The sequence below is a fragment of the Catharus ustulatus genome, chromosome W (genome assembly GCF_009819885.2).
Source record: "Catharus ustulatus isolate bCatUst1 chromosome W, bCatUst1.pri.v2, whole genome shotgun sequence".
NCBI lineage: Eukaryota > Metazoa > Chordata > Aves > Passeriformes > Turdidae > Catharus > Catharus ustulatus.
In genome coordinates, this window is record NC_046261.2 from 2,228,014 (window position 1) to 2,250,052 (window position 22,039).

Sequence of the window (22,039 nt, forward strand, 5' to 3'; positions counted from 1 at the left end):
TTGGGAATTACCATTTTCATTCCCCACTGAGACATGGTATCTCTTCCCCACAGGGGGCACTTATAGTCTGTAACAAACGGACGGACACTAGCTATTTTTCCATCCGGCCCCTCAATTTGCACGATGCTTTTTGATATTTTTGCCAATTTGATTCCCCCTATACCTTGGATTTTGCCTGCCACGGGTTGCAATTCCCATTGTGACGGCCACATCCTTTCGGGTATGATCGTCACATCTGCCCCTGTGTCCAGTACCCCCTCCACATGGAGATGGTCTGAACCATGGGTCAGATTGCATGCCACAGAGGGTTTTTCCTCACCCACCACCTCTGCCCAATAGACTTCAGGTGATTTTCCTTCTGCTGTGATTTCTTTTGGAACAGGGATGGCCTGGGCGAGGATTTGCCCCTCATTCAGGTAATAAGGTGGTTGTGAGCAGCGTGCTAAGAGAACGAAACCTGAGACATTTTCCTTCTTGGATAATGGAAGTAATTCCATCTCCAAGGGTGTGTGTGCTGTGTCCCCCATAACTAAATACTCACAGCGCAGTTCCAAATGCAACAGCGTCAGGTCCAGTGAAGTGCTAGATAGATCCACTGTAATTGTTGTCCACTCTGTTGACATAAAACAAACACCTTTAGTGGTCTTAAGATTGAGACGACCAAAAGGCGTCCAACCCTTGCCAATTGAATATTTAACATTAATGCTATCATTAATCCCCACACCATTTGTCCCGTCCTCCCCCTTAGTTTTAAAGAGAGAGGTTTTTTCCCGTGTGGAACCCGCAGTATTTATATCTTTGCACGTTATGGTATTTATGGCGGGCACGCGCTGTACACCTAGTTTTTTTTTTTGTTGGTTTTCTTCTGTTTCTGGCTGTGTGGGCAATCCCTTGCATAGTGTCCAGTTTTCTTGCACTGGAAGCAGGTGATGTGCTGCAGCTGCTGTGGTGGTACCGGTTGCTTCCTTGGTCCTGGTGTCATCGCTGCTGCAGATCGTGAGTGTGCTGGTCCTGGATTCCTCTCTGGTGCACTGAACAGTTCTGCTTTTCTGGTGCAGGCTTCTATCATCTGTGCTAAGCTAGGTGGTGGGTCGAGGGGAAGACTAAGTATGACCCTGCGACATGATTCATTAGCGTTTTTCTGAGCCATCTCCTTCAATAGCTCTGCCTGCACCTTTGGGTCCGAGACTTGTCTCTCCACCTGTGCACGGAGGCGATCCAGAAACTGCAAGAAACTTTCTGAAGGAAACTGTTTAATATTAACATAACTACCTGTAACTTCAGTAGTAGGTAATTGATGGAAAGCTTTTTCTGCTGCTAGAGAGATCTTATCCAAAACAAATTTAGTTAATAAGCGTGCCTGTTTATCAGGGCTTTGGTACTCTCCTTCTCCTGTTAGGTGTTCCTGTGTAATATCATTATTATCCTCATCTTTTGCACTTTCTGGGCTTTGTTGTAGTTCCTGCAAAAGTACTCTTAAAGATCTTTTCCAAATACTTTCCCACAAATCAAATTCAGAAGCTGAAAGTAAACATCTGAATAAATCCTTAATATCATTAGGTACCATCTCATTAGAACTAAATGTTGCTCTTAAAAATCCTTTAAACATTTCACTGTGTCTGCCAAATTCTCTTTGAATCTTACAAATTTCCTTTTTATCTTGGTATGGTAGTGGCTGATATGTTCTCCTGCCATTTCTCCTACCCATATAAATGACAGGAGCCACAGATGGGATGGGCTGTATTCTGGGCTGTGTTATCTGTTGATTATGTGCCTCCACCGGGACAGTGTCCTGAGCGATGGGCGGTGCCGAGGCCGTTATCTCAGAAGGAGGTTGTGTAAAACCTGCAGAACCAGTTTTTCCACACCCACCCCCACCCCCATCTGTGCTAGCCTGATAGCTTGGGGGAGGGGATGGCAAAACCTGAATAGAGTGAGAATTGCCCTGAATACTCAGGGGCCAGGATGAGTTTGGAGAGAGGTCTGAGGGTGTTATCAAGGGAGAAGGAGTATTATGGGAAGAAGAAGAGTTTAATGCCATGTGGCTGGAGCCATTTTGGGGTCTGCTTTCAGCCTCAGTAGTAAAAGACACGTGGGTGTCAGCATGAGTTAGAGAGACAGAGGAGTCAGATTTCTGAGGTGAAGAGGGAACACATGCAGAGGGACAGATACAAGAACTGGTTGACTCTGAAGCAGTTTGCTGTGGCTGCCTGTTATTTCCTGTTTGAAGTAATAGTTTTCTAATTTGCAAAAATATTGGGATGAACATTAAGGCTTTTTTATCTCCATGTTCGACTTTTAAAGTTAATAAATCTCCAATTTCATTCCAAAAGAAAACCGAATTCATATCTGCCAAATTAAGATCAGATCTCTCTACAGACAGCCACCTAGCAAACCTATGTAGTTCTCTGTTAGTAATAATCACATTTGCAATTTTTAAAAGTTCTCTAATTTGTGAAGCCACGCTCTGTTGCAAAGTAGATTGCTGTGTACCCATATTTTTCACAGCAATTTACTCTAATATCTCACTACAAAGCACAGTTAAAACACAGTAAGAGAAGGCTGCTAGCTGCCGGCCAAGCTGGCACCTCCCCCCACAGAGAATCACAGGCTGCAGCAAAAACGGCGCCTCTCTTTGAAATCAGCTGTCTGGCGTGATACTGTACACACGGCAGAAACTGTTTCAAGGCTGCCTTGCTACCCCCACCAGTGTCTCCGGCTGCATACAGCTCCAAAACCCCCAGGGAGGACGCTGCGCAGCCCAGCCCCCCGCACCTCGATTTAACAGAGAAAGCACCTCAAAACCCCCTCCCCACGGAGGAAAATTTATACTTACCACTCTGTGCGAAGTACCGAGGAGCTGAAGAACTGTACTTTGTATTCTGCTCTTGAAATCTGCTCACCCTTGGGCTGGATGAGTTGTAGATTCCCCCCCTGTAAGCTAGACCTGCTAGAAAGCAAGTTTCGCCCACAGGGTAGTTGACTTCCCGTCAGCTTCCTAACCCTTCTAAGGGTCACAGCCTCTCACGTGGGTTTTAATTTAAAAAGCCCCACGTTACGGGCGGCAACTGTAATAACACCCTAGGCCTGGTCCCCAAATACCTGCAGAGCTGACCTGGGGTGCTGTTTCATGTAGAACAGTAAGACATTAGAGGCTCTATCTCCCAGGGTTGGTATTCTGCTTTATTCTTAGGCTTCCATGTGGTCAGAGCGAGAGATGGGGATAAAGAAAAAGAGTCCACGTGGGCTCAGGGTTTTTCTATGGGTCAGGAAAGGGGAGGGGTCAGCCTTGGCTTCAGGCCAATCCCATCGCAGGGGTCAGTCCATTGGTCTTGTAGGGGTTACAGGGTTAAAGGGACATACCATTCCTAAAGCAGTAGGGTATTGGGTTACAACACATAGGTGGTTAAGATTTCCTTCTCTGTGGTAGTGTAGTTGGCTTTTGACATTTTGTAACTTTGGCTTCAGAATCCTAGACGTCGGCCTCTAGTCTTAGTAGGCACTTTTTTCCAAAGGCTCCAGGACAAACTCTTGTTTTCAACTTCAGAATAAAGCACATTGGATACCTCTGGTCCCGTCCTGACTGGGCCAAGGGCTACTGCATGAGCGATTTTTTGCTTGATTTGTGAGAAGGCTTGCTGTTGTTCAGGGCCCCAGTGGAAATCGTTCTTCTTGCAGGTAACCAGGTAGAGAGGACTTACAATTTGGCTGTACTCAGGAATGTGCATTCTCCAAAAGCCTATGGTACCTAGGAAAGCTTGTGTTTTCTTTTTGCTGGTTGGTGGAGACATTGTGGTGATCTTATTGATGACTCTAGTGGGGATTTAGTGCTGTCCGTCTTGCCACTTTACTCTTAGGAACTGGATTTCTTGGGCAGGTTCTTTGACTTTGTTTTCTTTGATGGAGAAGCTGGCTCCCAGTAAAATCTGGATGATCTTCTCTCCTTTCTCAAATACCTTCATTGCCCTGTTCCCCCACACAATGATGTCATCAATGTATTGCAGGTGTTCTGGAGCTTCACCCTTTTCCAGTGCAGCCTGGATCATTCCATGGCAGATGGTGGGGCTGTGTTTCCACTTCTGGGGCAGTTGGTTCCAGGTGTACTACACGCCAGGTGAAAGCAAACTGAGGTCTGCAGTCTGCTGCTAGAGGAATGGAGAAAAATGCTTTGGTGTTTAAAATTTCAGTTTTTACCTAGGTAAGAAAGGCTTGGCTCCTCTCTCTGGCTGGAACATCTCCCAATGGGATGGTGTAATTTTTTCAGTCATACAGTGGGACTTAATGGCCCATCAGCAGATGATATCTTTGTGGAGGAAGGATGGATTGTGGAAAAGATAAAGATGACTGCCCCACCTGGTTTTAACAGATGGTCCATTAGCAGATAATATGTCTCACAGAGATAAGGATCACTGCCCCACCTGGCTTCAACAGATGGTGATAGAATACACATTTCTGGTCACATCCTGTATTGCAACCCAAGATAAATGGTGACTTGTGAAGACAAATTCCATGACTCCAAACGTCCTCCCCCTTCATCTTCTCCCGTCTTATATACTTAGCATGATGCCATTTGGTCTGAAATATGCCTTTGGTCTATTGGGGTCACCTGATTCAGCTGTGTCTTCTCCCAGCTTCTTGTGCACTGGCAAGGTGGTGTGAGAAGTAAAAAAGTTACTGGCTCTGTGCAAGCCCTGCTCAACAATAACAAAAAACATCTCTATATAATCAACACTGTGTTCAGCAGAAATCCAAACTATAGTAGCCCATATTAGCCACTGGGAAGAAAATTAACTCTATCCCAGCCAAAAGCAGCACAGCAGAGAAATATTCAATAACAACTTTATGTTCAAAGAAGTTTTGGTAAATGGAAAAAATTTATATGAGAAGAGTCTTCCTTTGAAACAACAGCTTTTAGTAATGCCCTATGAGGTTAGAACCTTCGGTGCTTTCGACGCACCCTTCGTATTGGGTTATCTCCAAATGATTAAAGCAGCTAGTAGTTGCTAAAAAGGCTATTTGTTGTAAAAGCGCATCAGTCTCCGAAGGCACAGTCATAGACATTCAAGTCCATGCTAAGTTTAGTATAAAGTTCCAGATAGAAGCAGGAGCCGCTCCCGGGGATCCCGGTGAAGGCTGGTGATGCTGCCAGAGCTCCTATCTTCTTCTCGGATGTTGAAGATGATGGCAAGCAAAGCAATAGCAAAGCAAAATAGAAAGCACTGGCAAAAGCAATGGCAAAAAGCACTAACTCTCCCTAATACATAATCTTATATAGGATTTTTCCAACAAGCTAACACGTAAACTTGGACCACTGCCTCTTAACCTATTAGAATTCTAATTTTTGAACATGTCAGAATATATATAAACTACGTATACAATCTATCTTGTTCTATCTGAAAAATGTAAGCAATATTCTCACTGGAGCCCTGTTTTGTCTAAGCATGATCTCCCAAGGAACTTCTGGAGCCTCTACTGAAAACATTAGTATGTTTACTAACCTTCACTAGAACTTGTTCTTCTACTCTGGCAGCTGAACCTTTTGCTTACTAAAAGCACTACAGTTCACACTAAAACTTACTTACTTGCTTACTTACTTACCCTAAAACTTAAACTTAAACTTATGCTTAATCTTCTACTTAAACTTCCACCCTATGTGTGGGTGGTTTGATATACTTCAATCCATCCAAGGGCTTTAATTCAATCCCTGCACTCTGACCTCTGTCTGAGGGATTCAGGCAGGCTCTTGTCTCACTGACTCCAACAATGCCCCAGATAACTAAATTAGGAAGTGTATACAAGATATGACTAGTGTGTAACAAGAATGGGCTTTTTCTTGTGAAACCAGTCTCTGTGTAAGTTAACCTCACTTCTTGACTCATCTTTGCCCCATTGACTTGTGGCTCTATTTTATTTCTTGTTTAGAAGTTTCACGTCCTTTTTATGAGACCTAGTTCACTCTTCACATTCAGGTCTTTGATTTAAATTTGTTATTTAACAGTGCAGATAATGATGGCTTGGGTTTTAGCGTTTATATTTTTCAGATTCTCTGCTGCTTGGTGTGTAACTGTGAAGCTTCATATTAGGTGTTAGTAAGTTCTCTTCACAGGGTAGTTAGACAAAACAATCCCTTCCTAGCTAGAGAATTATGGACAAACTGTACCCAAAAAGCATAAACAACATCGATGGGAAGGTGACAAGCCAGGGGGTTGAAGCTTCATAACCTAGGGCTGTGGTTGGACAATTGACCCCAATATGTAGATGAACCAAAACTTATAAAAGTGTAAAAACTCATCATCAGAATCCATCTTGGATTTGACTTGGGTGTAGCCTCAGCCGGGGTCTTGCACTGCCCAAGGTGTATCCTTTCAATAAATACCTATTTTATTCCTTTTGCTCTGTTTAGTCTCTATTCCAGGTCAACCTTTCCAGGCATCAATAATATCAGAGTTTGTTGCTGTTAGTGTTCATATGCCCACTGAAGCATCAAGGGAATTTTCAGGACTCATGAGATTTACAGTAACTTCACGACTATAAGGTGCACCCTTTTGACTAAAATTTTCCCCTGAACCCGGAAGTGCGTCTTATAGTACGGTGCGCCTTATATAATGGACAAAGTTGTGAAATTTGCTAAACCAGAAGTGTGAGCTGCAATGGGGGGGCGGTGCCGCGGGAGTGCCAAGTCGTGAGGGGGGGCGGGAGGGGGCAACCACGGCCGGCAGGAGGCCCGTGGGGAGGGAGGGAACTGCCGCCGGTCCCGGACGGGGGGGGAGGAACAAGAAGCCCCCGGGTGTGGAGGCGGGGAAAACGAGAAGCCAGGTAGCCCCAGCCCAGGCACTGGGGGAACGAGAAGTGCGAGCCCGCAACAGCCCCTAGCAGAGCCCACCCGGCAGTGGCATCGGAGCAGCGACGGCGTGGCCTGGGTGGCTGCGGGAAATCACCATGGCAACGCGGCCCGGGCAACCGCCGGAAAGCGGCGGCGGTGGTGGCGCGGCCACTGCAGCCGCGGTAAAGTGGCGGCGGCGCAGCCCCTGCTGCCGCCCAGGGAGTTAGGGGAGCGGCGAACCCTGGCAACCCTCGCTCCCGGAGTGAGGGGAGCGGTGAACCCTGCCACCGTGTTGGGAGCGAGGGGGAGTGACGACCCCTACTGCCGCGCCGAGAAGGCAGGGAGTGGAAAACCCTGCTGTCACGTCGGGAAGGCGGGGAGCGACGGCCCCTGCTGTCGCGCCTGGAAGGCAGGGAGTGGAAAACCCTGCTGTCACGTCGGGAAGGCGGGGAGCGGCGAACCCTGCTGCTGTACTGGGAGCGAGGGGAGCGACGAACCCTGCCGCCGTGCTGGGAATGAGGGGAGTGACGGCCCCTGCCACCGTGCCGAGAGTGAGGGGAGTGGCCGACCCCGCCGCCACACAGCTGTACTGGGAGCAAGGGGAGTGGTATCCTCTGCTACCACGCCGGGAGCAAGGGGAGTGGCAACCCCTGCTGCCGCGCCGGGAACGAGGGGAACGGCGGACTCCACCGCTGCGCCGCCGCTCTGGGAGGAAGGGAGCCGGTGGCCAACCTGAGCCAACCTGGAAGTGCGAGCTGCGGCCCGCGCCACGGCAGCCCTGAGCCACCCCGAACCATGGGCAGCCCCAAGCCGCCCCAGACCGCAGGTAGCTCCGAACCACACCTCGCCAGCCGGCGCCTTATATGATCTACAAAGTTGCGAAATTTGCCGACTCCTGGGGGGTGCGTCATATAGTCTGGTGCGCCTTATGGTTGTGAAATTACTGTAATTTATCTGGTCACTCATCTTCTAACTTGGATCAGAGATGTGGTCCTAATTCTCTAAAAGCACAATGAATGTCAGTAAATAGTGTTATGGTGCTGCTGGGAAATGAATCCAGAACTGGAACTAAATTACCAGGTGGGTGCCCAGCTCTGGCACAAGAAATTACAGTAATTTCACGATTATAAGCCGCACCATTTTGACTAAAATTTTGGTCCAAACCCAAAGTGCGGCTTATAATCAGGTGTGGCTTATATATGGACAAAGAACAAAAAGTTGTTGTTTTAGTTTGGAGGACAGGTGTCTGCTGAGAAAAGCAGGAGCTTTTCTTTGAAATGGAGAATGTAAACCCCCTCCCTCCAAATTATTATAATTTTGAAATCAAGGAACTTTCAGGCAAAAATACGGGAATTAGGAATAACAGTTCTTTTCTAGGGAAATTAAAATAGAAATACAGTACTACAAAGAAACAAACTCCAAACCCTGACAAAGTCAGAGTACAACCTGACACCCCCTCAGGCAGGATGTTGGTAGCAGTCCAATTAAATGGTGGTGGCAGTCCTCTTGCAGTGACAGATGTGATTCAATTAAGCAGTGGTCCTGTAGAAGGTGCAGTTTCCCTCTAAAGGTCCAGTGGTGATGTGGAGAAATCCGGTTTTCCTCTGGAGTCCAGTGGAGAAAGAGCTCCCTTAGTGTCCCAAAACCTCTGTTTTTATCTTGGTAAGAAATGTTGGGCTCTTTCCCCTGGTTGGAGCAACTTCCAATGGGATGAAGTAATTTTATCAGTCACACAGTGGGACTCAAAGGACCATTACCAGAAAATGACTCATGGAGGAAGGATGGGTTGTGAAAAGATAAAGAACAATGCCCCACCTGGTTTCAATGGATGACCCATTAGCAGAATATCTACCGTGGAGATAAGGATCACTGCCCCCACCCTCAACAGATGGTGATAGAATAGATACTTTTTATCACACTCTGTATTGTAAGGTGCGGCTTATAATCAGGTGAGGCTTATATATGGACAAAGAACGAAAAGTTACTGGCACCCGGAGATGCGGCTTATACTCAGTGCGGCTTATAATTGTGAAATTACTGTACTTTGGACCTAAATCGTACTAGCTGAGGCTGAAATAACAATGTTGGTTTTAGATTCATTTTTACTTTGTCCAGTAGTCAATGTTTTGGTTTAGGGAAAATTTGGGAGGAAACCTCCCAATGGGGCTTTTAACTAGTTTGGGGAAAAAATATTTCCTCAGAAATAAGTGGAAAAAAACCTGTTTATTTAACTGACAAAGCACTTCCCAGTACGAAATTGAACAATACTAAACAAAACTTTTTACTGCTCTGAAGAGATGACAAATTCAGAAGAGTCCCTTTTGTGAGTGCAACCCGATTCACTCAGTTTGTTCTCAGTCCTCAGTTCTCCGGTGCTGGGAAATGCCGTGGCCCAGGCCAGGCCTGGTGGGCCACAGGTGTGAGCTCCCGGTGCTCCTCTGGGTTTTCAGTCCAGAGCAGGCTTAACCAGTTCTAAGAAAAAGGGAAATGAAAAAAATCAGTCCAGGAGACCCCTTTTTTCCTCAGCTAGCCAGAAAAAAACTAACTAAAAGCAAAGAGTAGTTCTCTCCCGCCATCCACTGCAGACAGCACAGTCTGTGAGTAACATGCAGGGGAGCAAGTGCAGTCTCTGATTGCAACTCTGCACCTTTTTTCTCTCCACTTTACTCCTGGAAGCAATCTTAAAGCTGCAGAATTCAATATTCAACACCAACAGAACAGATGATTTGGGGATACAGGCATCATAAAGTCACCCCAAGATAGTCAACAACACAGTGTGGCTAGCTATAATGCTGCTTTGCAGGTTCTGAAACTGCATGATATCAAGGTACTTTAAACCTACCTCATTGATGTAAGAAACAGGCTGCTAATACTTACTGAATGTTTTTTCAGACACATAGTATTTAATAATGCATGCACTAATCCAGGCTTAATGTAGAAGAGGAGCATCCATTAGATTAATTTTATGCTTGATGCACTCAAAGCATTAAAGGGAAGTCTTTGGGATTAGATATTAACACTTAACTCAATAGTGGCCTGTAGTTCCTGTTCTTGTTGGTTTTCCAGTGTGTTAAATGTGTGGTGTAGTTAGCAGCATGCTGTCAAGAGCCACCATAAGGCATGCAGCTACGGGAAGTGACGATATGCACAGTGAGGAGCCTGGTTATGCCTGTTGCAAAGAAAGATGAGGAAGCCTTGTGCTGTCTGCAAGTGCTGTAACTCTTACCAGAGCAGAGTGGGTGATCTGTAGAAGACCTTGGTGGTACCTGCACAGAGTCAGTAGGAGTTTGTCTGTGGGCTGGCTGTAGCAGATAGTTACAAAAAAGCACAAGATAAAAACTCAAATGCTTCCTTCGTACCTTAACTTAAATGTAGTTTTCAAAGGATGTTCAGTTTCACTGATGCTGCATTTTCATAGGGCTTGCATTAAGCTTGTGATGCTTTAAAATGAAAATTATATTTAACTGGTGCTTCCAGAAATGCTGAGCAGCTGCAGTTTTGCTGTTGTTTCTCCTGATTTCCTCAAATCAGGTCAGTTTTGATGCTGGTGGCTTTCCAGGAAATGTGTGTGCTTCCTCCAGTGGCCTCTCTGAAATGGGCAGATAGAACAGATTCACCATTCCTACCCTTGCAGCCTAAAAATTGGGTATCTAGGTTTTGTTAGCTTGAGAAGACTAGAAAAAAATCAGTGTTGGACTATAGAAGTGTCATACAACTAGGCTGGAATAATTACTGAATTTCTTGACAGCTGAAGCTAGGATGTAGTTCTGCCTGTGTCCGTGCTCCCTGCTGAGAGGGAGATGATATTTGTATCAAGTCACTAGTAGTTATTCATAGTGGCTGAATCAGAATTTAATTCAGTGGTTTGTTGATTCAAAGGAATCTACTCCACAGTAAGGTACTCTCAAGTAAAGCAGACCTTTATTGGTCCGGCCAGGGGGAGCATGCAGGGGTTAACAGCACACCTCCCATGTGCATATCCACTAAGGAATCTACTCCACAGTAAGGTACTCTCAAGTAAAGCAGACCTTTATTGGTCCGGCCAGGGGGAGCATGCAGGGGTTAACAGCACACCTCCCATGTGCATATCCACTGTGCTCATCTTACAGAGGTTATAGGTTTACAAGTTCGACATCCACCCTTATTTCATTCATTTATCTAAAAGTTACAGTCTTAAGGGTTAGGGTCTTGCACAAATTGTGCTTTTCTTATCATAGGGTTACAAACACCGCACACTATTCTTATCTAATACATTCATCACACCTATTTTGCTAATACACACTTAATTTTACTATTACACACTTTGTCGCTATATTAGTTATACTTCATCTATAAATGTGTATTGATTATGCTCCTATTCTCTATTACATATAAAAATTACATTTTTCTACCCTTTGTGACAGCTCTCCTGCTTGTCATTAAAAAGACAGTTAGCATGCTTCTTCCTTCTTATCACTTAGCCCACAGGGGCTAAGCCATTGTTTTGCAGAAAAGCGGTTAGTCAGACACATTAGCTCCTATTCCTTTTTCTTATCATCTTAGTCCACTTGGGTTTGTTTTTTTCAAAAACAGTTAGGTTTAGGCATAGCATCTAGTATTCTCTTATCATCATAGCCCTTTCTAGGGTTAGACTTCTTGTCTTGCAAAAACAGTTTGTTTTGCAGAAGCTAAATGCTTAACTTTCATTAATCTATGCTTGATATTAAGGTGCTTATGTTAAAGGAGTCCTGTGTTTCAGGTAGAAACATTTAGGTTTGCATTTTCAGTCAAATAGTATGGTATCTAGTAAGACATTTTTCTGAAATATATAGATTTCACTATGGTTTTGCCCTATCCAAATAGAAGAAAAATAGCAAACTTGAAGTACAGGCGCTAATGAGGATGCCAGGAAGTAAGGCAGTAAAAGAGGAAACAAAGCTACTGTGCTGGTAGCAATATTCTTAAAATACGTGTCATAGTGTAACTTAAAAGTTGAAATTATTGTGCAGTAGCTGTAAATGCCTATAAAGAGCTGAATCTTCTTACAGGATGATGTATTTGTTACCAAATATTGAAATTATCAGAATCAGACTCTCCAACACTAAAATTGTGTTAAAGAGGGCATCATTTATTCAGGCCTGAGGTGCATGCAGGGGATTCTAACCTAGCAAGGACATGTGATTCTACAAGAGAGTTACTTATATACAGTTGCTATATGCATAATACAATTTACCTGTTATAATAAATCCCACCCCATGTTCCCAGAGATTCAGTCCTTTGTTTTGTCTATCACTGCATTCTTGGGCCAGATGTCTTCCTCTTATCTCCCAACTGTCCTTGCTGGAAGCGGCTTTCGTAGGCCTTGTTTCTCTGCTAAAAGTTTCACAGACACAGTAAAAATTGAATTAACCCTTTTGTATCATGTTGAGTATAGCATCAGGGGAGTTTATTCTTTTTCTAGGGACTATAAGCATGATAGTTATAAACTGGGGATGGAGGGAATGGGTTGATGACTGTCATCTCTACCTCCTTACCTACTGAGTGTATTCAGTGATGTCAAAGAGCTATGGTGAGCAGGCAGCTAAAATCAGGACACCGAAATAAGATTTCTTCAGTTTAAGCTCAGCTAGAGGAGTTAAACATAAAGTGAATGCAGTAATAGTTGGGTACTTGTAGGTGAGGGACTGAGTTGCATCTTTACTCCTCTTAAATTAGTTTGTCTCGCTGTAACTGACCTAACAACAAGCTGCCCTAAAACTCTGGCACTTTCTAGTACCTAGTAGCCTGGTTGAATTAAGCTCAGATAGCTGATTTACCTTACATCAGTGAAATTTTGGGATGTAAATGGTTCTGTGAGCTACTGCTTTATTAAATACAGTAATTTCACGAATACAAGCCGCACCAATTTGACCAAAATTTTGGTGGAAACCCGGAAGTGTGGCCAATATTCCGGGGCGGCTAATCTATTAACAAAATTCTAAAAGCTGCCAACACGGAAGTGAGAGCCCGCGGCAGCCCCAAGCCAAGCTGGAGCCCGGCCGGCCCCGGCAGAGGTGGGAAAGCCTGGCAGAGGCGGGGCCAGCAATGTGGGGGCGGGCGGCAGAGCCTGAGCCAGCAGGGCGGGGGAGCCCGGGAGAACTGGGGCTAGCAGCGCAGGGGAGCATGGCAGAAGCAGGAAGGCCGGCGGGTGGGGCTGCCTGGCAGCGGGGGAAGCCCAGCATAATCGGGGCCAGCAGCGTGGGGGAGCCCGGCGGTGCGGGGGCCTGCAGTGCCGGCCAGGGCGAGGAAACGCGGCGGCGGTGCAGACGGGAGGGGGCGGCCGGCGAGCCTGGTGGCGGCGGCGGCAGCCCTGCCGGCGGGGCGAGCGAAAGCGGCGCTCGCGAAAGCGCCGCCGCGAGCCGCGAACCGCGAGCCGCGAAAGCGCCGCCGCGAGCCGCGAGCCGCGAGCCGCGAGCCGCGAGCCGCGAGCCGCGAGCCGCGAACGCGCCGCCGCGAGCCGCGAGCCGCGAGCCGCGAGCCGCGAAAGCGCCGCCGCGAACCGCGAGCCGCGAGCCGCGAACCGCGAGCCGCGAACCGCGAGCCGCGAACCGCGAGCCGCGAAAGCGCCGCCGCGAGCCGCGAAAGCGGCAGCGGGGCGGACGGCGAGCCCGGCGGCGGCAGCCCTGCCAGCCGGGCGAGCGAACGCGGCAGCGGGGCGGTGCTGACGGGAGAGGGGGGCTAGCGAGCCCGGCGGCGGCGGCAGCACCACCCGGCCAGCCCCGCCGAGCCGTGGCGCTGAGCTGGGCCACCCGGCCCCGTCGGCAACCATGAGCGGGCCGAGCCTGCCTGGCCCCGCCCCGAGCCAGTAAAGCCCGCTATGCCGCGATCCTCTTACTAATTGGCCAATTTGTGAAAGCTGCGCACGGATTCTCGCGACGAACGAAAGTGCGGCTAATATTCGGGGTGCGGCTTATCTATTGACAAAGACAGCAACATTGTCGAGGCACCGGGGGTGCGGCTTATAATCCGTGCGGCTTGTATTCGTGAAACTACTGTATATATATATATATATGTTGCCTAATTTGGTCTTTTTGTCTCAACACAGAAACGGGTTTTTTAGTGAAAAAAAAACAACTGACCTGTACTCATGGCTACTGCTGCATCTTTTTTGTTGTTCTAGAAGCTATACCTGTGTAGAAGACACAGGTTCTGCCAAGAAAACTTAGAGTTAGCTTAACCCTGAGTTTTGTTGTCTCTTGCATTTTTAATCTCAGTCCTTGGGTTGTTTTATTGTGTTGGGTCTCATGAAACTGCATGTAAGCACAGGAATGGGCTTTCCTGGGAAAACCCCAGTAGTCTGGAGGAGTCTGCAGCTTACACAATGGAAACACTTGAGCTGAAGTGAATGTGTTCTGCCCTGAGTAAATCTCTGCTCTGCTCCCATTGTAGGGTGGCATGTAGAGCTAGGCATGTCCTTGCTGCCATAGCCATAGCTGCTCTCTTCTGTGGTGGTGTGGTGACAAAAGGCATTTGTTTGCTACTCTTGGAGCCATGCCATTTGTGTAACTGACCTTGAACTGCATGCTAGGATTGTTTATGCAGATCATAAATCTTTTGGTTGTGAGGGTGCTGCGGCAAATGACTGAGGCAAGGACTCAGTGCTGCTGTAACGTAACCACATAGAGTCAGTATCATGAGCAGGGATGTACAGACTGTAAAGCCACATGAACTTCTGAATTTATTTCATAAATGTGAATAGAAAAACCTTTTCCTGCATATCTGGCACTCTGGTCTCATAAAATTTGGGTTGCAAGGCAAAAGCATAGGCCAATCTAAGTAAAACAGTAGCCAGGTTCTCAATAGCTCTAATCCAATCTGCCTACTCCTGTTTCTGGGAATAAAACATCCCATAGCTTGTCCTGTTGAACAACATCAGCATCCTGCATCCAAGTTGCATGGTTAGGTGCTTAAGTGAAAGAGGGTCCTCAGGATTCTGCTCTTATTGTACGTGACCTGCTTTTGGGGTCTCTTTTTGTATTCTCAGTTGATTGTGAGCCTAGCTGGGGTGCAGGTGACAGGAGATGCTTCTCTGGAGTTGGCACATTAGACTGGTGAGACTTTCTTGGTGGGTTGAGCAGTGCCAAGGGAAGGATCTGTGCTCCACAGTGCAGAAAGTGGTCTGCAAGTCCTCCTTTGAGGGGAACATTTTTGGTGTTAATCAGTCCAGATTCAGCTTGCTTTCCTACTGCCTGGCTCTTCTGACTGCTGTGAATGGCAGGGCAGCACAAGGAAGTTAATATTCAGTGGTGGGATCACTGCAGTCTTCCCATGACTGACTTGGCTCTGAGAGTCTTGTCCCACATCTACCTACTAACTTCAGAGGCACTGGAAGGTACAGTAATTTCACGACTATAAGGCACACTGGATCATAAGATGCACTTCCGAGTGTCGGCAAATTTCTGAACTTTGTCCATGTATAAGGCGCACTGGACTATAAGGTGCTCTTTTTTTTTGCAGTGAGGATCCACGCGCAACAAAGTAAGGAATTAGTAATGGAATCGCATGATCACGGGTTTACTGGCAGGTGCTCAATTTGCAAACATTTTTCAGGGATCGGCGTAGCCTTTAAACACAGCCCCAGGCACCCTCCCCGTGCCATGGGTCCCGGCACTCTAACCTGCCCCAAGTGCCGGCTGGCACAGCTCTCACGGCTGGCGCGGGTCTCGCAGCTGGTGCAGCTCTCGTGGCTCGCTGCTTGGTTCGCAGCTCGGCTCACGGTTTGGCTCGCAACTCGCACTTCCAGGTTGGTAAATTTCTGAAATTTGTCCATCTATAAGGCGCACCGGATTATAAGGTGCACTTCCGGGTTTCGATCAAAATTTTAGTCAAAAGGGTGTGCCTTATAGTCGTGAAATGACTAATTTTGCTGTCATTGCCCACTAACATTTGGTTCAAGTTATGCTGATTTATTAAACAAACAGATGGTATTCAGACTTGGAAAATGCTTTTGGTGGCAAGAAATGTAGTATTAGGAACACAAGTAGATGGACCAGTGTCCCGGTTTGAGACAAATTTAGGAGGAAACATCCCGAAAGGGTGTCTCCTCTAAAGAAGGCAGATTTCAGCAACCCCTTCCCCACACAAGGTTCAGAAATAATTCCCTTGGAGAAAGTGGAAAAAAGAACTGATTATTTAACAAGCAGGGTGTTCACAGGCATGAGTAGAATGAATAATGTGAAATAATGAAACCTCTCGCTGCTCTGAAGACATGGTAACTTCAGAGTCCTTCTGTGGTTCAGAGGCCTTCTGTAGGTGCGGCTCTCGCTCTCTCTCCCCCCCCCGGCGCTGAGATGCAGCATTGCAGGCTCCTCTGAGCCAGTGCTGTGTGGGAGAGGACCCCATGCGATGGTGTTCCGGACGCGAGAAAAGCTGAACAGTTCCAGAAGAAGAAGTCACAGTCCCATGAAAACCTTTTTACCTTAACTACTAGAAAAGCTAGGTAAAAGCAGAGGAACTCTCTGTCTCTCTTCCCTGCTGCATGGCTGAGAGCTGGTAGAAAAATCGAGACCCTTATCTCTATTTTTAAACACAAACAGCGAAAGGAATTTCCACCATTTCTCCCCCTTCTCTCTTCAAACTCGCTTAAAGGTACAGGACTTGTATCTGGCATAAAGCAGAGAGTAGGGGATACAATACAGCATCATAAAGTCACTCTAGGACAACCAGTTTAACTTGCACAAGAAAGACAAAAAGCCCCAAACCTTTTGATATCAATTGAACAGATATTGAATTTTTTTTTTTCCCACACAGAAAGAGTAATTAACAACCTTTGCACTGGCAAATGTAGGACAGGTCTTTTCACCTTAGCAAGTTTTTATCCTGCAAGTGTTTTAAACCTAGCAAGAGCACAATTATATCTTGAGTTCTAGCTTTTCAAATCTAGTTTATCCTGTTGAACAACAGTTGTTGGATAGTACTGCTTGAATTAGGACTTGGTAAATGCCTTATGGCTTGTTTCCTGTGTGTTACCAGCCTAGGCAAGACCTGGTGTTTAGATTTTTCTTGTTCAGTGTCTTAGTTTAATTTAGGTTTGCCAGTTCTAATATACAGTAATTTCACGATTATAAGCCGCACCTGATTGTAAGCTGCACCGCCAGGTGTCGGCAACGCTTAGGTCTGCGTCCATATATAAGCCGCACTGGATTATAAACCGTAATTTCGTTCACAGCGAGGACCCGCGTGCAACAAAGTAACGAATTAATAACAGTCGCGTGATTGCGGGGTTTACTGACAGGTGCTCAATTTGCAAACATTTTTCACGGATCGGGGTAGCCTTTAAACACAACCTAAAAACTAAAAAAAATACAGAGAAAAATCACTAACTTTTATTAAACCTGCCGACTCCGCTCTTGCCCAGGTTTGGGGAGGGTGCGGCCCAGGGGGGCAAGGGCAGCGGGGTCGGGTGGGCTGTCAGAGGCAGCAGGGGTCGCAGGCGGAAAAGTTTCCTGGCAAGCGGCAGAGCCCCCCCAAGCGCCGTGCTGGCCTGCCCTGGTGCCAGGGTGGCCCCAGTGCCGGGCAGGCCCTGCTGCTCGCCGACCGGGACGGTGCCCTGCCCCAGGTGCTGCGCAGCAGCGACCAGGAGGGCAGAGCCTGGGTCTGCCGGTTTCGGGGGGTGCAAGACCGGCGGAGCTGCCCAGAGGGGCCCTGCAGGCAGAGGTGCCGCTCCCTTGCGCTCCGCAGCAGCGGCTGGGAGCGCGGAGTCCGGGCCCACCGTGTGCATGGGGTGAGCGCGGCGCTGTGCTGGGGGCTGCGAGTCTGGCTGAGCCGCAGTGGGCCTTGGCGTGCCCGCAGCACCGCACAGTCCCGGGCGCAGGCCGGGCGGGGATGCGGCGGGTGGTGCGAGGGATGGCGGGGTTGGCGGGGCTCCACGGCTGCCGGGGTTTTGCGGTTCTCGCAGTTCGCACTTCTGGGTTGGCAAAATTCATAAATTCGTTCATATATTGGCCTCTCCTGAGTGTAAGCCGCATTTCCAGGTTCAGACCAAAATTTTAGTCAAAAGGTTGCGGCTTATATTCTTGAAATTACTGTACTCAATTTCTGTTGTGAGATAGGGTTAGGAGCAAAAACAAGGCAGACCTAAAACTTAAAAGGGTAAAATGAAGAACTTTATTAACAACACAGAGAAAAAGGAATTCAGAATAAGACTTTCAGACCACTGCCTCCTCCCCTCCACCTCCCACATATCTTAAAAATCACATCCAGAGACACTTTAGTCAGTCCTTCATTTGAATAATCATTTCAGTTCACTTCAAGGAGAGGAGTTTCTTCTTGTTTTGGCTATAGGGATTTTTTCCCAGAGAAAAATAAAATTCTCTTGTGTCTTCACTTTCATGATTTGCATCTGCCCGGGAAAATCTGGAAATCGTGAAATTCCTCCCATCTTCACAGCCTTCCCAGAGCTATGTTTGTGGGCCATGTCAAACTCATGTGGTATTACTTTTTAAGGGCAAGCTGTTCAAAAGCAAAAGTTCTCTCCATCTATTGTTCCTCAAATTCCTCTGTTCACACTTCATTCTCTAGGAACAGAGACCAGAGATCCTCCTTTCCCTTGGGGCAAAGGATCTTTTCTCACACACTTCAATCCCCCCATGTTTTTACCACGATTTATAGGAATCTTCAATGCAGTACAGTCCACCCCATCGCTTACAAAAAAAGATTTTTTTCAGCCAACTTTCACGGCATCTCCTCAATCTCTTCCCATCTGGAAACTGGGCTCTTACTTCACTGACTTTAGTGTATTTTTTCCTGCTGTGTTGCTTCTTACTCAAAGGAAGATAGGAGGTCTGTAAGTTTCATCTGAGTATTGGAAGGGTTAAAATTTCACACAGAAGGTGCATAGGGCTGGGCCAGGCCATGTTGTAGCTGCTGGAGCCATGCCAGGATCTCAGGCCTCCAAGGCTATGCTGAGGGAAGCCTCATGAAACTGCAAAACCCAGCAAGCACATTCGTGGGGGGGCTCTGTTAAAACGGAGCCCAGCTGCATTTCCTCAAGTTGCGTGGGCGGCTGAGGGCGGGTTTCGCCTCCCCACAGCTGCTCCAAGAGGGCAGCAGGGCCCCGTGGAGCTGTGGCCACGCTGGAGGGGGAAAGCTAAGATCTTAGCAAAGACTTCTCTTTCCCCTGGTTATCAGGGCCCCTGGTTGAAAACGGGAGGGGTGTGGGCCCGGTGGCTCCCGAGCCCACCCATGCCCTACTGGGCCGCATGGAGAGGGCTGGCCTTACCTCCTCGCAAGCTGGAAGTCAAAAGAGAACTTCTTACTTTTACCAATGTGATTCATGGAGGCGAAGTCGCTTCTCTAATTGGTTTCCCAGGCTGTCAATTATTAAATCAGCTTTCAATGGTTTCATCAACTCACAGAGGAAGTTCTCATAGAGAAAAACCTGTGTGTGTGTGTGTGCGCACGCTCGCGTGTGCCCTCCTCCTAGGTGACTTCCATGCAAAACCAGCACATTCAGTTAGTATTTTCCTCATAAGAAATTGTGTAGTTATACTGTGGGTCCACATGGGCACTGATATATAAAACAAACTATTTAATGGACTTAATGGAAATTTTTTCCCCATGTTTTCACTGCAATGGTTGCTTGTTGATCTCTTTGTTCTGTTTCATAATTAAAATATTTTGCTTTATTTTCCAGGCTCACATTAAATTTCCTATTGACTATCCATATTCACCACCTACCTTCAGATTCCTGACCAAAATGTGGCACCCCAACATTTATGAGGTAAAGTGTTTTTTAAGCTAATAATTTTTTTTCAGGTATGTGAAAAGGTTTCCTATGTCCTTAAACTTCTGGAAATATTGACGGTACTAAACATCGCTAGCTATAACTAAAGTGGCTAGCTGTTTGTGTTTCAATGTCAGCTTTGTGGTTGCAGAGTTAAATCTAAATGTTGTAGGAAATGCTGTTTCTGTAGGCAGGGATGGAGCCTTTCTCATACCTGCAAGTGCAGCAAGCAGCACCAACTGAAGCATCATGCCATGAGAGTTGGCAGTTTTAAGGGAATTCTTGGGTCTCCTAAACTGGTGTGTGGAGTCTTGCTGTACTGGGATACTTAGAGAACTAGTTGTTTGTACACCTTTCAAGTATATTTTTAATTTGAGTATAAACTACAAAATTGTGTGATGAGACAAAAAACATTGGGGAAAAGTCTCCTGCAGCAGTCACCCTATGATAAAGGGGTTTGGACTTGGGGTGCTCCAACTGCAGAAAGAACCAGAGCTGGAGTCCAGCTTCAGGAGAAGTCATGCACAACCTTGTCACCCTAGGACCAGAGTGAACAGATACCTTTTGACTTAATGTCTGCTAGTCAATTTGAAGAGGCCCTTAGTTCAGTGCATGTGAGTGATGTTCAGAGTGTAACACTGAGCTATCAAGTCCATTATTGGATCATGGTACAACTACATAGAAGGCTCAGAAGGATTTTATATACAGTAATTTCACGACCATAAGGCACACTGGACTATAAGGCGCACTTTCTTTTTGCCACGAAGATCCGTGCCACGTGCAACAAAGTAACGAATTAGTAACGGAATCCCGCGATCGTGGAGTTTACTGGCAGGTACTCAATTTGCAAACATTTTTCACAGATTGGTGTAGACTTTAAACACAACCCCAAGTGCCCTCCCCGTGAGCAGGGCCCGGCACTCCCATCTGCCCCCGGCTGGTGAGGTGGGGCTTGGGGCGACTCGGGGCAGCCACGGCTCAAGGCGGCCACGGCTCACACCTCGGGGTTGCTGCGGTTCAGGGCCGCCTGCGGCTCGGGACCATCCGTGACTCAGGGCTTCCACGGCTCCCTCCCTCCCCGCGCCGCCCCGGCGCTCCAGGAGCCCCGCGCTGCTCCGGCGCTCCGGGTGCCCCGTGCTGTGCCAGGAGCCCCCCACCCCCCTGGGCTTTTCCCCCCCGCCTGGGCTGCCCTGATGCCGGCGGGCTCGCCCCGTGCCACCACTGCCCTGATGCTGCCGGCTTTCCCCCTCCACCCAGGCTGCGCTGCTAGGCTTTCCCCCCACCGCCCAGGCTGCTCCGCCGCCACCAGCTTTCCCCCTACGCCGGCGCTGCCCCGATGTCGGTGGGCTCGCCCCGCGCCGCCACTGCCCCAATGCCGCCGGCTTTCCCCCCCCACCTGGGCTGCTCCATCGCCGCCAGCTTTCCCCCCACGCCAGCGCTGCCCTAATGCCGGCGGGCTAATCCCGGCCCGGCCCTGCCCCGCCCTGATGCCGCCGCCGGGCGGACTCTGCTCGGCTCAGGACTGTTGCGGGCTCGCACTTCCGGGTTGACAAATTTTGCAACTTTGTACATTATATAAGGCGCACCGGACTATAAGGCGCACTTCCGGGTTTGGGGGGAAAATTTTAGTCAAAAGGGTACACCTTATAGTCGTGAAATTACTGTAAATGTTTTTTAGAAAGAAGCATTCTCTAGCTTAAAAGCATTTTCTTCATGATGCTGAGCATGGGCTGCTTGAAGAGATTTAAAGTTGTCAAGGACCAAAGCACTAGAGGAAGTGCTGCCATGAGGTTGGTGTAGTGTTCTGCTGATGGACTAGCTCAGAGGCTTAGTGGTCAGGCTAACCTCTGTGGTTGCTGGGGCATAGGATACATTGCCTTGCATCTGGTGTGAATGGACTATGTGTTTTTTGCTGGGCTTTCATCTGTCAAGTGACCTTTAAGGTTTCTTCTAGAGCCTGGTTGAGTTAAACTGTTGTGTTAGAGCTCATGTGAGCAGCAGCTTGAGACACTTTAATAGTGCTGCTGCAAAGACTGTGAGAAGCAGCATTTCATATTTCATTTCATTTCATACAATTGGTTCAAAATTATCAAATTTAATGGCTGTATTTGAAAATTGAAGCCCTGTTTTGGCTCAAAACTCATTTTTTTTAGTGGAGGCCAATCAAATCCCTGCTAAACTTTTGGATATCCTAGACAAACATCAGCCTACCAGGACTACTGCTTGAATACTTTGAGGAGCTAAAGGTCTTTCAAAAATGTTCTGTTTGGTGCAGCTCTGTTTCCTTATCACAGGTCTTCTGCAGGCTTTCTTTGTGTCCACTTCAAACCAGGAATGAACATGGGGAAGGGCTTGCCCCTTGACTACAGTGATCCCTAAAACCTTGTGCTGATCTTCTCAAGCCCCATGACACCTTTACCCACCCAGGCTCTAATGCAGTGCTGCCCTGCTTGAATTCCCAATCATGTAACATT

General features: G+C 47.5%; 1 protein-coding gene across 1 annotated transcript in view; it reads left to right on the forward strand.

Annotated features, from left to right (window-relative positions):
• LOC117005095 (ubiquitin-conjugating enzyme E2 R2-like) overlaps positions 1–22,039 on the forward strand; it is a 147,392-nt gene that overhangs the window by 83,705 nt on the left and 41,648 nt on the right. Inside the window, exon 2 of the mRNA XM_033076368.1 lies at positions 19,476–19,562. Coding sequence (XP_032932259.1) covers positions 19,476–19,562 — 87 coding nt within the window. The remainder of the gene's footprint in view (positions 1–19,475; positions 19,563–22,039) is intronic.